We start from the raw sequence: 18867 nt of genomic DNA on the forward strand, positions 1-18867 counted from the left end.
TTACCTTTTAGATTTAATCGATTATAGACGGTTATAACTATTTTCTCTATAAATAACCAGTTTATGTTCTCTTCTAAACAAGTACGAAAACAATGAAATAAGCTTTTGAATGAGCTAAGATCACGTGTTGTTATTAGATAAAGAAAAAAGAGAAGAAAAGTTCTTAGAAAAAGTAACTCACACCTCCAAATCTTGACTCTTGGTTTTCGTGTATGGCTTTACGCATTTTTTTGTTTGTGCATGAATCACTTAAGGCATGCTAGAATAGGTGTTTCTAGTTTGGGCTAAGAGTAGCGTTCTCTTAGGCTCTTATTCACAAAGTGATGCAATCCTACCCCCCAAGGGCATTGGATAGAAGACTCCAAGAACATTGGGTCAAAGATGCAAGAGAAGGCCCTAGGGTTCTCATGAGCCTTAGGGTAGATTTTGGGCACATGAGCTAAGTATGAACCCACTTATATTTGTACATATTATATTAAGGTTTCATTAATTTTGGGTCTTGTATTTAGGGCTCCATGATGTAGGTAGGGTACCCTAGAAATATAGGATTTTTCAGCCCTTGTATTTTAGGGCACTTAGACTAGTTTTTGTATTAGGGTTAGTTTTGTAATTTCACGTGCACTAAGTGTTGGATCGAGTGGCCTCAGAATAATTAAGAAGGGGGGTTGAATTAATTATTCCTAAACCTTTACTAATTAAAAATTACTCTTTTAAGGCTTTTACTTATGTTGTTAAGAGAATATGGAGTAGAAGAGAAACTTAACAGAAAGTAAAAGCGGAAATTAAATGCACAGCGGAAAGTAAAAGAGTAGGGAAGAAGGAAACAAACACACAAGAGTTTTTATACTGGTTCAGCAACAACCCATGCCTACATCCAGTCCCCAAGCGACTTGCGGTCCTTGAGATTTCTTTCAACCTTGTAAAAATCCTTTTACAAGCAAAGATCCACAAGAGATGTACCCTCCCTTGTTCTCTTTGAAACCCTAGTGGATGTACCCTCCACTAGAACTGATCCACAAGAGATGTACCCTCTCTTGTTCTCAGTCAAACCAAAGTAGATGTACCCTCTACTTGTACCACAAAGGATGTACCCTCCAATGTGTTGAGACAAATATCTCAGGCTATTAAACCTTTGATGCTTTGTGAATGGGGATACAAAAGAATTCTCAGGTGGTTAGTCCTTTGAACACTTTTGTATTAGGGAAAGGGAAGAATCAAAAGAATTCTCAGACTGTGTCGTTTTGAATTCTTTGACAAGGGAGAAGGGAGACACAAAAGAATTCAGGCGGTTAGTCCTTTGTTCTTTTGGAAAAGGGAGAAGAGAGACACAAAAAGAATTCAGGCGGTTAGTCCTTGGCGAATTCTTTTTGGCAAAGGGAGAAGAGAATGAAAAGATGAATAGCACAAGTTTTCAAGGTTTGGAAAACCAGAAAACTTCAGAAAGCTTTTGGTACAAAGAAGAAGAAGTTCAAAGAGATTCAAGGCTTGCAAAGGATTGATTGAATGAATGTAAAAAGTATTCAAGATACTTGAAATGCAAAACAAAGCCTTGCTTTTATAGACTTTCCATGTCTGGTCAAGAAGACCATTAAGAAGAGTTATAACTTTTAGAAAAACTTAAAACCAATTTGAAAAAGTCAAAAACCTTTTGAAGAGTTACATCTTTTGATTTATTCAGAAACAGTCACTAGTAATCGATTACCAAATTAGTGTAATCGATTACGCAAGGCTTTTAAGTGAAAGGATGTGACTCTTCACATTTGAATTTGAATTTCAACGTTCAAGGGCACTGGTAATCGATTATCAAAACATTGTAATCGATTACAGCTTTTTGAAAATAATTACAATGCTGTAAATTCAGTTTGAAAACTTTTTCAAACTTATTTTGCTACTGGTAATCGATTACAACAATATGGTAATCGATTACCAGAGAGTAAAAACTCTTTGGTAAAAGGTTTTGTCAAAAACTCATGTGCTATTCAAAGTTTTGAAAAACTTTTTAATACTTATCTTGATTGAGTCTTCTCTTTATTCTTGAATCTTGAGTCTTGAATCTTGATCTTGATTCTTGAGATCTTGAACCTTGAATCTTGATTCTTGACTCTAAACTTTCTTCTTGAGTCTTGAATTCTTCTTGATTCTTATCTTGAACTCTTGACTTGTTCTTGATTCACTTGAGTTTTTATTTGATTGATCTTTGAGCTTTTTGTCATCACCTTTGTCATCATCATTGTTATCATCAAAACACCTTTGAATCACCTTTGATTCACCATGAAGCTTTGCTTCTACACTAAGTGAATATTTGATGTGTGTTGGAAAATAAATTTAATTGAATTGGTAGAAGCCCAATCCAATTAAATTTTAGAGGGGGAGGTGAGCATTTGCTTACTACACCCCATTGCCACATCATATAGTCACACTTTGTGCATGTCCTTCATGCTTTACATGCCTCATGACACCTAAGCACACTTAGTGGAGAATCTTGGAATTGATCTTGGATTAGTGGGCTGAACCATAACTAAAATTCACTAATCATAATTAGTGAAATTTTGGCTCCAAAATTTGGCTCCACAAATTCAATTTCAAATTCAAGTGAAATTTGAATTGAAATTCAAATTTCCCTCCAATTTTGTGTGACACTTAGGCTATAAATAGAGGTCATGCGTGTGAATTTTTTTTAACTTTGATCATTTGAATATTAAACTTCAGATTTCAAAGCTCATTTAGAGCACAAAATTTCGTGCTCTTCTCTCCCTCTCCCTTCATTCATCTCTTTCTTCCTCCAAGCTCTTATCCATGGCCTCCTATGGTGGTGAGCTTCTTCTAGACTCATCTTCTCCTTGAAGTGGCGTCTCCTCTCTCTCTTCCTTTCTCCATTCTGCTGCCATTCATCTTCCAAGAAGCAAAGCAATCCATTGATGAAGAAGATCCTAGGCCTACAAGCTCCAATGGAGCTTACATCACGTGGTATCAAGAGCATCTTCATCTAGGTGATGTTCTTTTGCTTCCTCTATCTTTTTGTTTGGTGAATTCTCTTTAATTCCTTGTTCTTCATCTTATTCTACTTGTATATCCTCCATTGTCTTGTGGTTTGGTTCTGTTTAGAGTAGATTCAAAAAAATAAACCGATTAAATCTTAGATCTACACTTGTTCTTGCATTTCTATGGTTCAAATTTTGTAGATCTACTCTTTAATCATGTTTTTTGTGTTGATTTTGGGTTCTATCATTTTTCATTCATAATATTCTTGTGCTGAACCTTTAGATCTAAATTTTCTTCCAAAATATTGATTAGAAAAAAAAACACAAAAATCTAAGTGTAAATCACTTAATCCATGTTGTCTTAGAGTCATGTTTAGTCATAGTAATTGTCACATTATGATCTAAGTTTGTGTTGAATTTTTATTTTTTGGATTGAATTCTAGATACATTTGTTCATGTATTCTTGTCATTCTTAGCCTATCTTTTGAATTTTGTGTCTAATTCATGCATGTTATTTAGTTCATAACATGTTCTAAATCAATTCCTAGAAGTAGTCTTGTTCTTGAACTTTTTTTTGTTTTCTAAGTTTCCTACATGATGCCTATGATGAAGTTGAGTTGTGGTGCTGAGTTGTGGCTGGATTTGTGAATCAAAATAAGTCTTAAGCTCTCTTGAATTGTGTTATTCAAGATAATTGAGCATAAGCAAACAAAAACTGTAACTATCCAAGCCTTAAGCAACATAAACACTACTCTTGATTTCTAGGTTGAAATTGCTTGTGCTGGCAGCTTGAACATACGAACTTGTATAAATTACTGGGAATTGTTCACTACGTTTTTTGAGCTGAAATTTTTACTGAATTTTCTAGACATCTGGACCAAAATTATAAAAAGAGAACCAAGCGATTTGGATAAAGGAAAAAATAAGAAAAATCGCACAAGTTGGAAGAAAAATCAGTGTCCGTGAAAGGAAAGTGTGCTTGTTGTTTTGGCTCAAAATTTGTTCTATAATTGGTGCCTATTTTATACCAATCCTAGTTCTGAAATTTCAATTGAAAATTATTATGAAAACAAGTGCCAAAACTAGAGGTTTCTTGAGTCTTTTTTTTAGAATTTTTCTACTCTACTCTAGAGCCATTCTAGGTTTCTCTTTGAGTCCTAGCTTGCTTTTTTGTGCATTTCATTGCTTTAATTGTTGAATAATCCTTGGAAATTTGTCTTGTTAAAACTCTATTCGTTTAGCTTTCATTTCATTTTTTTTGTCTTTGGTTATTGCTTGTCTCTTTGTTTCCTTGCTTGTGAGTTGCCATATAGGGAATTGGAAAGGAGGATTGGTGCCATATCTTGAAGAATTTGAGTCAAGAAGTGTCGCAACCTACCCTTCGGCGGGAGGGCGACGCGAGACTCGCGGGATGCGTGTTCCACGAAAGGAATACGCGCGGAGTCGCCACCAACGTTTATTTGAGGAAAACGTCGGAAAAACCGGAAAAGACGCGATCTACGAACTTTTTAGTGAAAGGTTCGGGAGTTGTATTTACGCACGGGGAAGGTATTAGCACCCCACACGCCCGTCCCAAGGGACGGCAGCCTTTAATCGAATGTGCAAACATGACTTTGATTTTTATGTTCCCTTTTATGTTCTTATATCCTTTATACCCTTTTTATATTTTTTCTTTTTTGTGGTCGACAAGGGTGTTTCCCTTTGCTCCTACGTATTCCTCAATTTGGGATGAGAAAATCAGACCTACGTAGTTCTTTCAGAACAAAGTGTTTGGTTAAGTTATTTTTGTCTTTTTTTGTAAAATATGTTTTTATTGAGCAAAAGGTCATTTAAGGTGTTGGACCATTAAACGGTCTTTTGATTTTGAAAGGAGAGGAATATTAAGGCGTTGGACCATTAACGACCTCTTGTTTTTGAAAGGAGAGAAACGTTAAGGCATTGGACCATTAACGATCTCTTGGGGGGGGCCGACAAAAGCGGGGCTTTTGCTCCTACGTATCCTCAATTGCGATGAGGAAATCAGACCTACGTAGTTCTTTCTTATCAAGTGATTCTTTTTTACTTTAAGAGGTGATCATTTTAAGGCGTTGGACCTTAAAAATGATCCATTTTACTTAGTGAGAAAATGAAATGACAAACTTCAAAAGCCTATTTTTATGGACGAGCTTGACTAGGTGGATTGATTTTAGCCTTTAGTTTCACTTTAGTTATTAATCAATTCGATTAAGAATGAGAAATCCCAAAGAGAAAACGTCCGATTGATTTTCCGCTTTATTTTACTAAAAGATGTTTTTTTTGATTATTTATATTATTTTTTACCTCTTTTTTTGATTTCCAACGTGGTTACGGCATGACCGAACGGTCGGAATTTATTTTAACCGAAGTTAATGGATAATACAATTCAAACGTTCGGTGGAAATTTATTTTATTTTTAAGTTAAGCGAGAAACGACTTAAGTAAAATGGCTTAAGCACGTCAACAGGGGGTATAAAAAGTAAACAAAACGAGAATAAAAATGCACGAAACACAATGTGGACCACTACGGGCACATAGAATGAATCGAAAAGCTTGGTTCGAGGTACTTACCCGTTGAAGATCGAAGAACGATGAAGAACGAATGAAGAACGTCGAAGAACGGTTCAAACCTTTGCGAGATTCCTCACGGAAAACGTTACGGAAACGTTTCGGAAGCGCCTCGGCTTAGATTTTCTTCACGGAAACAATTTTTCCAAGCAAATTCGAAAGAGAGAGAAGTGCCTAAGGGGCTGGACCCCTTCCTTCTTCATTTCCTCCCCTATTTATAGCAAAATAGGGGAGGTGGTTGCCGCCCAGCTCGCCCAGGCGAGCAGGGTTGCTTCCTCCAGAAGCAACCGCCTTCTGGAGGAATCTTCTGGAGGGCCCAAATGGGCCTGGGTGCTATTTGCACCCCTATTTTTACTAAGTACACCCCCCTCTGCTGTTTTTTGGTGATTCTTTTTTCGTAAAGTTACGGAAACTTACGTATTTCGTAACGATACTTGTTTTCTTTCCGTAATGTTACGGAACCTTGCGGATTACATAATCATCCCCTTTTTGACTTACGGAATGTTACGGAACCTCACTTAATTATGCAACGATGCTTCCATTTGATTTCCGGTGTGTCACGGAAACTTACGGATTGTGCATCAATATTTTTTGGTTTTTTTCGGCATGTCCTGGAATTTCACAAATTGCCTAATGATGGGTGCCAAGCACCTCACGAGGACCAAAGAATGGTCGCACGTCATCGAGCAAAGGTCCCCGGACGAAATTAGGGTATGACAAGAAGCAAGGGGCCAACCACCTTAAGAGCTATTGGACTAGGAAGCACTCCAAATTGAGTGAAATACTAAAGAGAGAATAGCCACCACAATTGAGGACTTTTTTTTTGTAATTTTGTAATTGGCAATTTGTTTTGCTTTCAAATTTTGTAACAAAAAAGCCTTTCATTGGAAGTAAGTTGGGAGCCTCCAATAGGTCACCCTACTTCCATTTGTGTGTAATAATTTTAGGCAATTTTCCCTTAGGATAGTGAGTGTTTTGTTGGGAACCTTAAATGAGGTCATCCAAACACTCTTAGGATCCGCCTAGTTTGCATTTCTTGCACTTTTATTTCTTTCTTACTTTCATAGCTTATTTCCTTACCCTCCATTGCCAAACCGCCTAGATAGCTTGCCTTTTACCAATTAGTTTTTACCTTATCTTTCACACCTCTTTTAGTTTTTATTTTGGCTAGTTTCAACCGTAGTTTCTTTTACCTTTTGTTTTCAAACCCCAACAAGAAAGAACCACAACTTAAAAACCACCATGAGTCTTCATTCTTCATCTAGTATTAATGGTGAGGGTTCTACTACTAAGGACCCCTTGTATAAGATATTAGATGAGTTGAGATCCCTTAAGTTGTGGAAAGAAAAACAAGAAAGAAAAGAAAAAGGAAAAAAAAAAGAGTGGAAGAAATAAGTCAAGATGAAAAATAGAAAATAAGGGAAGAAGAAAGAAGGAAAATACTAAAAGAGTTAAGAAAAGAAAAACATGCCTCCTATAGTAGTCATAACTCTTGCAAGAGCCTAAGTGAAGAACTTCGTGACTATTATGAAGGAAGGCATAGGTCACATCTTAGATCTCACTCCCATATGAGAGAAAAGGAAAGAAAGCCTCAAGAGGCTAACATTAACATCCCATACTTTCATGGGAAGGACAATGTAAAGGCTAACTTAGATTGGGAAATAAGGGTAGAGCAACAACTTAAAAGGAAGTCTACTTCAAAATCTTATGGCTCTCACTCTTATGCAAAGAAAGACCAAGGTCAAGGCATCTTAGGGGTGACACCTTCTAAGCCCAAAGATGACAAGGGGAAGACAATAGAAAAGCAAGCCCCTAAGGCTAGTATGCAAGAGAAAACTAGCTCTATAAAGTGCTTTAAATGTCTTGGAAGAGAACATATTACTTCTCAATGCCCCACCACAAAAACCATGATTTTGAGGGGCCAATACATTTATAGTAGCCAAGATAAGGTTACTACTTCACCTTCCTCTAGTGAAAGTGAAGAAGCAAAAGGGGAAGAATCTAGTGAAGAAATCTACCCCCAAGAAGAAGGACAACCATTAATGGTTAAAGAGAAGTGTAAGGAGGTAAGTGTTTCCTCCAAGAGGTTAGCTAAGAAGGAAACTCATTTTACAATAAAGACAAACATTAAAGAAACTTTCCCTCTTAGACAACCTCCACATTTTCTCTTTTGTAAAAAGACACTTGCTAGCATTGCCACACCTTTTGGGCTTGAGGTTATTCCTCAAGTAAAGGAGTTGTTGGATGAGGGTTTGGTTCGCAAGAGCTTAAATTCTTGTGCTTTGTTGGTGCCTAAAATAGGTATTATTAGGCACCAAATCCCTATGATAGGTGGTATGATGAATGTGTTGAGTGGTGCAACACTCTTTTGTAAAATCACTCATGCACCCAACATCTTCATGATTTGTGTACATAGGGACTCATTAGGTAGGTTTGTTCTTATTTTTTGTTTCAATGCAAACCTAGGTGCTCATGTGGGACACCTTAGGTTTGTTGTAATTTTTTGTAGGAATAATCAACATGAAAATAAATAAAACGGTATGCTTTATTCCATTACTTTCCTTAACTTTTTAAATAGTGATCAAGGGCTTCCCATGGACCCTAAGAGAATAAAGGTCATTCCTGAGTGGCCTACTCCACCAAGTATAAGGGAAATTTGGGGCTTCAATATCTTAACAAACTTTTACAAAAGGTTTGTCCCATATTTTTCTATACTTGTAGCACCACTCATTGAGTTGGTGAGGAACTATATTCCCTTATGGGAAGATGGCCAGGAAAAGGGTTTTCAATCCTTACCGTACTCTAACATACCCAACATCACCAATACATATGTTTTTATTCTTTTTACAGGTGTTGAGGAAAGAATTAATGAGTTTCAAGAACCTCTAGATTTGAGGTCAAATCCTTTTCAAGGGGGAGGGAATGATGCAATCCTACCCCTCAAGGGCATTGGATAGAAGACTCCAAGAACATTGGGCCAAAGATGCAAGAGAAGGCCCTAGGGTTCTCATGAGCCTTAGGGTAGATTTCAGGCCCATGAGCTAAGTATGAGGCCACTTATCTTTGTACATATTATATTAAGGTTTCATTAATTTTGGGTCTTGTATTTAGGGCTCCATAATGTAGGTAGGGTACCCTAGAAATATAGGATTTTTCAGCCATTGTATTTTAGGGCACCTAGACAAGTTTTTTTATTAGGGGTAGTTTTATAATTTCACATGCACTAAGTGAATATTTGATGTGTGTTGGGAAATAAATTTAACTGAATTGGTAGAAGCCCAATCCAATTAAATTTTAGAGGGGGAGGTGAGCATTTGCTTACTACACCCCATTGCCACATCATATAGTCACACTTTGTGCATGTCCTTCATGCTTTACATGCCTCATGACACCTAAGCACACTTAGTGGAGAATCTAGGAATTGATCTTGGATTAGTGGGCTGAACCATAACTAAAATTCACTAATCATAATTAGTGAAATTTTGGCTCCAAAGTTTGGCTCCACAAATTCAATTTCAAATTCAAGTGAAATTCAAATTTCCCTCCAATTTTGTGTGACACTTAGGCTATAAATAGAGGTCATGTGTGTGCATTTTTTTTTAACTTTGATCATTTGAATATTAAACTTCAGATTTCAAAGCTCATTTAGAGCACAAAATTTCGTGCTCTTCTCTCCCTCTCCTTTCATTCATCTCCTTCTTCCTCCAAGCTCTTATCCATGGCTTCCTATGGTGGTGAGCTTCTTCTAGACTCATCTTGTCCTTGAAGTGGCATCTCCTCTCTCTCTTCCTTTCTCCTTCCGCTGCCATTCATCTTCCAAGAAGCAAAGGAATCCATTGATGAAGAAGATCCTAGGCCTACAAGCTCCAATGGAGCTTACATCACAAAGGACCCTAGTGTTAGGTGCCTAAGTCTTTTTTTCCAGGGTGAGAACTGTAGATTGGTTATGATTGCTTGTAAGGATTCTATATGCATAGAGAAAATCTAATTATAGTTTTGGATTAGATAATTGGATTAGCTTCTCTAGCGATAGAGAGTGAACCAGTATAAAAAGGTTGCGCACTTCTTCTCTTGATCTAATTTTTATCTCTCATTCTAGTCTTAATCAATTTTTTAAATGTTCAAGGATATATCTTTGTGAAAGAAAGAACTTAAATGAAGGATCTTGTGCAAAGGGTGGATTGATTAAGTATTGACTGAGTTTCATTTTTGAAAAGTTGTGTGATACGATCCATACAAAAAAAGTTTTTGTAACTCTAGTTTTAAAAGTTTGTTTTGTTTTGAAAACCAATTCACCCCCCATCTTGGTTTGTTGAGTACCATAATCTTTTTCCATTAATTTTTTTCCCTTTCTGACTTCACATAGAAGATAGTTTTTTTCGACAGATCTTAAGCAATCCTTTGACTAAGACCCATTTAATTTCTTTTGAAAGATGTTTCAGATTGACATGCATAACTTTTTCATGCTAAATTCTTCTCTCATTTTCTTTGGATAGATATATCGTATCAATCTCATACAAATTATACCATATTGTAGTAAAAAGTGTCTTGCCATTGTCAATCTTGACTACACATGTCTTTGTTGAAGGAAACAACATAACTATATATTTTTATAAAATTGATTGATGCTCAACAGATTATTTTTCATACCTTTAACATATAAGATATTATCTATGGAGGTTAGAGAGGACATACCAATTTTACCTATGCCAATGATTTCTCCTTTATCCATTCATCCAAACACAGAAGCTTTGCCTTCAATTGGCTTTAGGTCTAGGAACATAAACCTTTTATGCTTGATCTTTGGTTATTTTCTTGTGTTTTATAGGAGCTTTATGGAAGCAAGGACCAAGCAATGGAGATGTGTCCCAAGAATGATTTTTATGTGTCAAGACCCATTTGGATGAAGTTCAGAGTTGTAAAGGTTTTGTGAATGCAAAAGAAGATTTTTTTGAAGTTTTGGAGCTTCACACACATGTGCAATTAGTTGTGAAGGAATCCGTGCACTTGTACAATGCTGAAATATGAAGTGCAAAATTGTGCACCTATGCAATGACCTTTGCGAGAATTTCCTTATTTAAGTTTATTCAATTTTATTATAAACTCTATTTAGTCAATAGTTTTAAATAAGGTAATTATTCTCTAATTTGGGACATGTATTTTATGTTGGAGAGAGAAAGATAGTCAGTGAACGCTCATGATGACTTAGAGAGATAAGGATTCATTCTCCATTCTTTCTCCAATGAAGTTTTATTCTCCCACGACCAAGAAGTAATCTTCTCCTCGCGAGGTTTAATGTAACTGGTCTTACTTTCATGTAATTTCTACAATGTTTCTATTACAATTAAACATTATTATTATTATTATTAGGCTTAAATATGTTTTTGATACATGGAAAATAAAACCATTTTCAAATTACTACCTCAGATTCATTTTTGGTCAATTACGTACTTGAAAAAAAATTGTTTTAACATAGTACCTGCCATCATTGTCAAATTAATCAACTTCAATCTCATCATTATCGACACCACCCTATTAGAATTCATCACTTCCACTACCGCCTCAACCGTTGGCAAAACCATCCTCCACCTCGACCCTAACTCATTCTATGGTAGCCACTTCGCTTCTCTTTCCCTCCACAACCTCACTTCCTTGCACTCCCTCCCCTTTGCCGCCGCCACAACCACTAACTCTGATGATGTCATTGTCATCGACCTCATCCACCAACCCCTCTGCTCCGACGTAGAAATTGTGACCTACGATGAATATGCATTTCTCAACAAAAAATTTAGTATCGATTTGGGAGGCCTGAGGGCATTGTTCTACGTGGACAAGATGATTAATCTGTTGATGAAATCAGGCACGGCACAATATTTGGAGTTCAAAGGAAACGATGAGAGCTTCGTCTACGAAGCTAATGCAGGTTTGGCGAACGTGTCGAATCTGAAATCGACAAACAAAAAGAACCATAATCTTTAGATCTAAAATCGAAAATAAGAACTGTCATCAAATATGAAATTGAAAACAAAAGTTGTAGCTTGATTGATGTGATCTTGTGAGATAAAGTGTTGTCGTGGTGGTGGTAGAAACTAAGCCTGAAAGAGTAAGGGAAATCAAGGTGCAGTGCATTGGACTGTTAGGGGATGTAGCAGCGGTGAAAGGAGAGTTGTGGTTGTTGCGATGTGAGCACATAGGTGGTGAGGAGTTGAAGATGAAGCTTGGGGCACCCAACTTTCATATGCTTGGTTTTTACACTCGAAATAAATGATGATCAATGGCTTTCATTCCACCCATTCCAATCTTTTCCAATCAAGAATAAGAAATAAAAGGAAGAAATTTTGTGCCTCTACCTATGCTAGAGGAAGAATGTCTTAAGATTTGGTGTTCTCAAGTACTTTTGCCTTTTACTATGAACAATTCCTCTTATGCCTTTCTTGGTTCCTTTAAACTAGATCTTACCCTTGAATGTTGGACCCTTATCTACCCTCTACTGGTGAAGATCACTTCCTTATGCATCTTCGTGAGATTAGGACTAATTTATCTGTAAAGACTATGCAGATATCTTCAGAGCAACTCCTAATAACGATGGTAGCAAATTTACTACTTGGATGAATAGGGTTGAGTTGACTTATGGAGACTTATGGAGAAACTAGGGATGTTTTATTTTATGCAACTATGCAGGCGAGATCTCGTATCTCTCAAAATTCATCCTTTTGATTTTCCTTGTGGACCTATTGGACAATATTATTTGAAATAACTGCCATTACTGGACTTCAACCAATGGGGGAAATATATGCTTTGGGTTTGATTAATGATGAATGCAAGCTAGAGTGAAAGTTTTTGAAGATGAACATATAGCTTTCCTAATGTATTGGCTATCTTCTTATGTTTGCTGCACTTGATCACATTAGTTGATACAAAATGTCTATAATCTAGATCAAGCCATTCATTTTGGCCATGAAGTATGTTTAAGCAAATTTCTCTTGGCGTCTTAGTATAAGTCCATGGATGATGTTGTTGATATTTATGAAATATAGAGTAAATAATAGACTTAGAGTACCCTAGCTATAAATAGAGACATATTAGGTTAGCTTTAACATTTACGATATGTTTCTACGCTCTCTCTTCCTCCCAAATTCATTCTCTCTTTTTCCTTTCCAAAAACCCTATCTTTTTCCCACATACACCCAAACATGTATGAGTAAAACTACAATCCCAAACTCGTTAACTGTTGGATTATCCTGAAATTTTGACATATCCTTTGGAACTCATTTTCACACACCTCCACCGTTGGAAATATTTCCTTTAAAGAGATAAATTGTCCTCGTACATGGACAATGAAATTGAGGCTTCAATCCCTTCTCTTTCTCTCTAACGCTTGGAAACTCTTGCAAAGAAATCAAAGGAAATGCTTGAGGAATCTTAGGGAACCACTAGATACACCGCTACTGCTACTGGACTACACACGTGAGCTCCCTTAGAGGTAAGGGATGAGTTACTCACACCTATGGATTAGAACGAACATGTGTAGGGATCCCTAGAGGATAAATTTTGGGTTATTTGAATTGTTTTATGAATTTCAATTATGTTCTTATTCTTTTATTCATGAATTGACTGTGTTTGATAGACCAATTGATGTCCCAATGCAAAATTATTGTGAAATTGATATGTTCTTGTGTTGAGTGTGAAACCTATAAATTGGGCATTTTCTAATTAGCGTGAATTGATTAAATTAAGTAAGGAGATATTTACTGTAAGATGGAGCAAGATATTGATTTTGTATTTTTCTCCTTTTTGTGCTTTTTAGGGTTTTTTATATAGTTTGGAATAAATATTATAATTTGGAATTAGAATAGGCTAACAAAATGACATTCTTGATTATTGTTTAAGTTTTAATATTTAGTATGAGTTTATATATTGTTTTATATTGTTATTCTTTAAAATAGGCAAAAGTTTATTCAACTACAAGGTTCTTCGAATGTTTTAGTATGAGTTTATATATTTTTCCCACTCAAACCTTTCCCTTCTCCATCTAAATTCTCACCTCCACCCTTCATCACCCCATGCCCCCATACTCCCCATCACTTCCTTTTTTTTGTTCTGAAATAAGATGAAGTCTCGAAAATAAATTTACCAAACACTTTCCTTCCAGGCACGAGTCCTCCCAAAATCTAACTTTCTCACTTCTTCCAATTTTCCACCGGATTCCATTATCAAACCATTTTTCTTGCCTAGATCCCCCACACACCTTTAAATCCCTCCACCACATGCTCTACAAAGATCAACTTTCCTCCCTCAAAAGACCATGCCATCCTTCATACATTGACATAAGCACATCCTTCCACGCCCCATCGGATCTATGGAACAAATTCCATCTCCATCTCCCTAATAAGACATCATTAACCACCTCAATATTTGTTACTCCAAGACCTCCCAAATCCATGCTTTTACACACATCCTCCCATTTAGCCCAAGATATTTTATTATTCTCACTACCATGTCTCCACAAAAACCTTATTTGGATTCCTACTAGTTTGGAACACACTTCTTTAGAAATTTTGAAAAAGGATAGATAGAAAAGGGGTAAGGAGTAGAGGAAGGAATTTATCAATGTTACTCTTCTCCCAAAAGAAATATGCTTGTGTTTCCAATTGGCAAATATTTTTTCAAATTTTTGAATGATGAGTTTCCACATTTCCACTCTCCTAGGATTAGCCCCAATGGACAATCCTAAATAAACAATGTTGCAATTGTGAGTTGTTGACTTGTTCACTCCGCTTGAAGACGAAAATACAACCCGTTTTAGAGCAACAACAAAGGTCAACGTTGATTAATCAAAAAGTATTGAACAATGATGGTGGTCGAAGGAGAGGAAAGGACACCAATTAGTTGATTATCGTATTTGTCACCACTGTAAATCGAGGCGGCAACAACATAGTGCGGTTGCCTATTAGTTTAGGGTAAAAGGACACCATCAATAAACACAATTATAATAAGTTTTCAAATAATTAATTATAAAATTTATTAACCCTTGTGCTGACGTGTGAAGCTTACATGTAAATCACCTAATCAGGTTTGACATGTGTCCACAACTAGTTCACCGCCTGTCACAACACATCAGCAGTTAGCGAAGGAAATAGATGATAGGGATAAAAACCCAAACAGAGCATAAAAGTTTTGAGATCAATACCGGTCAACTTTTTATTTAGGGATCAAAAACAAATATTTAAAAAAATTTAGGAACCAAAAACATAATTAATCCTATAAAAATAAATTTAAGCATTGCTCTAAACAATGAGTTTGGCTAAAGGTACAAAACGCTCTCACGCATGTCATAGAATATAATCAAAAACCTTTTGGCTATCGTTACGCAAGGATATTCGTACCTTTTGTGTAGGTAATTTTGTTTATCATGCATCCTTATTATTCTTTAACTAGTGTACCGAACATTTTTATAATTTATGAAAAATAAGTATTTATAAATAAATAAATTACTTATAGTTAAAATTTTAATAAATAAATAATTTTAACATATAAATTATATTTTAGATTTGTGATAAATAATTTATGTTGTGATAGTATTTAAATGAAAATAGATGTGAAAGAAAAAGTTGAGAGAGGGAAGGTCCGAAAAAATAAATAATCTTACATATGAATTAAAAAAGAAAAAAAGTGTTATTGATAGGCTTTGAAGCAGCCGTGTATTTAATTACACGTCGGCAAATAGAAAGGAACTTTTATAAAAAGTTAATGCCATTTTCTTATTTACTTCGTGTTCAAGTTGTTCTGTTATTCCTTCCTCTCTCTTTTCATGGAAGACAGCTTTAATTATTCTTCTTCCCCTTGATTTGTATTATTCCATTTCTTTTCCTTGTTATATATCTATATAAAAGGCTAGCCATAAAAACTCCTCTCATACTTTCTTCGGTGATAGAAAGCACATAGAAGAGAAAGAAAGAAAACAAAGAGGAGAAAGAAAGTAGTTGAGGAAGATACAAACAATTTTTGCAGATTGTTGAGAATGCCTTTCAAGAAGCCTCATCACACCTCAGACAAGAACTACATAACAGGGGCAAGTATACGTTTTCTTATTCTAGATAAACAGTCATATATTTTACAAATTATATATTTATGAAAAGTACCAAATATATCATGCATAAACTAAAAAGAAATTGTGATTTATTTCTTAAACTAAGAATTTTAGGATGAACAACAGAAAAAGCTTTATTTCATACGTTAAATAAACTTATAGGTCCAAAACTATTTAAGGATTTTTAAATAATTTATTTACTTTAAAGGTTAACACTTAGATCTCCAAACTCGTCGTTATTTTAATTTTAATTGTGACCCTGATAACATTTTGTTAATATTTTGTCAAGTACAGGAAGCTAATTAAAAATTTGCAAATAGTTTAGAAACCTACTAAATTATTAAACTAGTAACCTAATCCCTGAATTATTATTTTTCTTTTAATAATGTCACTTTAATGAAACTTTTAATAAAATTGATTTATAAGCTTAAAGACCTAATATTAAACTTTTATAATGTACAAATATATTTAAACAGTTTCAAATAATTTAGAACCGGCCTTCTTATTCAACCTATTTTATAGGATTATAGAGATACAAACCAAGTTTCTTTCTTTCTATATTGCTACGTGCTCCATACAATATATAATTAAACTGTCATATAATTACCAATAAAATTGTCATATAATTAAAAGTCATTGGAATTTATGAAAATTACTTTAAAAATTAGATTTAAAGTATTATCCTATTGGTTTAAAATCTTTATACTTAACATATATCAAAATCAAATTCAAATAATTATGGGAAGGCCGGGGAAAAGACCCCAGACTAGAATAGTTTATCAAACACCATCCGTTGGTATTACTGTATAACCATAGTTTGTTAGCTTAACCTTTTTTTTTTATTTTGCCATAAAGTAGTTGATATTCACAACTTGTTTGAGAAAATTACCAGCATATATAATAAGAGATGATTCCAATATTCAAGTTTCACTATTTAAGTATATGTAATATGTAACGTGGTTAAAACAAATAAAAAAAATCCCAATTACACGAATACTAAACCTCATGATGCTGACTATAATAATGATGACAATATGTGCAGGACGACGGAGGCAAGTTCGAGATACAACCTAGAGGACTCAACATTGTGTGGGGAAATGATTCTCGATACTGGAAAATTCCAGAGTAAGTATAATAATCATATGAATTACATTCTTAATGTTTTTTAAGAACAAACATCATAACTATTATTTTATCATTGTTTTTCTAATCTGACTTCATCAATTATATATGAAATTGACATGTTCTCTTATCATTTATATTAAAAAAATTTAAGCTATTACCATTAATTCTTCGAAATTGTGAACGGATGATTTTTATTTTATTTTGCACCAAACGGATGATTTGTTATGATTTATCTCTCTCTGTGTATAGAGATAGAGTTCAGGAGCGTATTTAGTGAGATTTTTTAATAAAATTGAGGGTAAAATTATTGTGTAAAAAAATCTGTAAGAAATAACATGACAATATATATGACTCAAATTATTCTTCTCTTCGATCAAATAAAAAAATGACATATATGTGTGTGGGGAATCTAATGGGAACCTTTTGGCAAAGAATCTAATGGGAACTAGTACTATATATGTCTTTCTAAATGATTTTCTTTAATTAATCTATAAAGATATGGGGAACATTTATTTAGGTCTCTCCATTTGACATTTGAGTGGATGATATTTCGCTAGAATTATTCCATTTCTATAAGAATATTATGAACAATGCTGAAGAGAAAAAGTCATAAAATATACCCCCACACTAATGTGACGTGCTCCTAATTAAATAAAAATGAAAGAACTTAAACAAATGCAAATATACAATTAAATTCCACTTAGAAAGGTCAAAATAGAATATACAAATGAATGACAATCTTCATTTTATAAGTTAATTTTTAAGATTGAGTTAAAACCAAAATAATATTTTAAAATGATATTAAAATTTATCCTACATTTATTAAACGGATCATTCACCATATCATTCACGTACCAAGCCTAAAAGTACTGGCCGCAAGAGGGTGTATGAGAAAAACTCAAGTCACACATCGATTATAGATAAGAAAATTTTGATACATCCATAAATGTTTTAAATTTTTTTTCAGACAAGGTCCTGCGGAGCTGATCCAAGTTTCATGGTTGGAGGTATCCGGCGTGGTAAACTTACCAGGTGTCAAGAAATATAGGGTTGAATTCGAAGTGAGAGTTAAAGACGATGGGTTCGGTTGGAGTGGCACGGACGTGCTAGTGATGGCTAAGATTGGGAAAACGGGAAAATATACGTATAAGGTGACGAAACTAAACCCTGGTGAAACCTTGAATATTCCAAAATCAACTGACCCACTTGAGATTCAAGTGAACAAGCAATCTGAGGACCTTCACTTTGGATTATATGAAGTGTGGAGCGGAAAATGGAAGGGAGGCCTTGAAATTGTCAGAGCCCTCATCAAACCTTTAACTTAATTGCATGCAACTCATCATACCATATATCGTTTTCTTCATTTGCCAACTTTGACAAGTGGATTAATTGTTTGTGGTTTAATTATTATTATTACTTTGTATTTGGCGTTGAGTACTACTGTATGATATATAGATGATAATATGTGTCCATGCTCTGCACTAGCTGAGACCTGGATTATTCCAACTTGCAAGTGCTGTGAGAATAACAGTGTGTTCTGGTCATGCATGCATGCTGAGAGAAACAATGTATGTCGGTCTTAAAAAGTTCACTGTATTTGCATAAACTATATGTACTAAATAATGGATTTACAAGTGTGTTTTTTTTATATGTCCTTTTCTCTTTGAAGCTCAAGGTTTTAAATAACAGTGTATTTACACTATTAGAAATTACACTTTCAACATCGGTTATTTAGGGCATTCTACATCGGCTCTAAAATCGATGTTGAAAGTGACGATGTTGAATGTATCATCGTTAACATCGGTTTTCAAAAACCGATGTTAAACACAAAGAACTACAGCAAAAAAAAGTGTATGCAAGACGAAAGTTGACATCGGTTTTGTAGTAAAACCGATGTTAATGTTATATATTAACATCGGTTCTCTAGAAGAACCGATGTTGATGTAATATATTAACATCAGTTTTCGTAGAAACGAAAACCAATGTTAATATATTACATTAACATCGGTTTCAGTAGAAAACCGATGTTGTTGATGATGCATATACTTATTTGTTGTACGTCTTTGTATATAACATCGGATATTCATA

The 18867-nt window shown here is 34.8% G+C and overlaps 1 protein-coding gene across 1 annotated transcript; it reads left to right on the plus strand.

The window, feature by feature from the left end:
- The first annotated feature begins 15479 nt into the window (after nt 1-15479).
- LOC547666 (lectin) lies at nt 15480-18427 on the plus strand. The gene is made up of 3 exons (NM_001249211.2): nt 15480-15636; nt 16697-16779; nt 17747-18427. Exons 1-3 carry the CDS (start codon nt 15586-15588, stop codon nt 18102-18104), a joined length of 492 nt encoding a protein of 163 aa, NP_001236140.2. The 5' UTR covers nt 15480-15585; the 3' UTR covers nt 18105-18427.
- The last annotated feature ends 440 nt before the right edge of the window (nt 18428-18867 follow it).

Source organism: Glycine max, chromosome 6, assembly GCF_000004515.6.
Source record: "Glycine max cultivar Williams 82 chromosome 6, Glycine_max_v4.0, whole genome shotgun sequence".
NCBI classification, from domain to species: domain Eukaryota; kingdom Viridiplantae; phylum Streptophyta; class Magnoliopsida; order Fabales; family Fabaceae; genus Glycine; species Glycine max.

Excerpts from the sequence above, each read along its gene's own strand:
- LOC547666 (NM_001249211.2), top strand. The coding sequence starts at position 15,586 with ATGCCTTTCAAGAAGCCTCATCACACCTCAGACAAGAACTACATAACA. Across the intron at positions 15,637-16,696 it reads ACAAGAACTACATAACAGGG|GACGACGGAGGCAAGTTCGA; the intron begins GCAAGTATACGT and ends CAATATGTGCAG. Across the intron at positions 16,780-17,746 it reads CGATACTGGAAAATTCCAGA|ACAAGGTCCTGCGGAGCTGA; the intron begins GTAAGTATAATA and ends ATTTTTTTTCAG.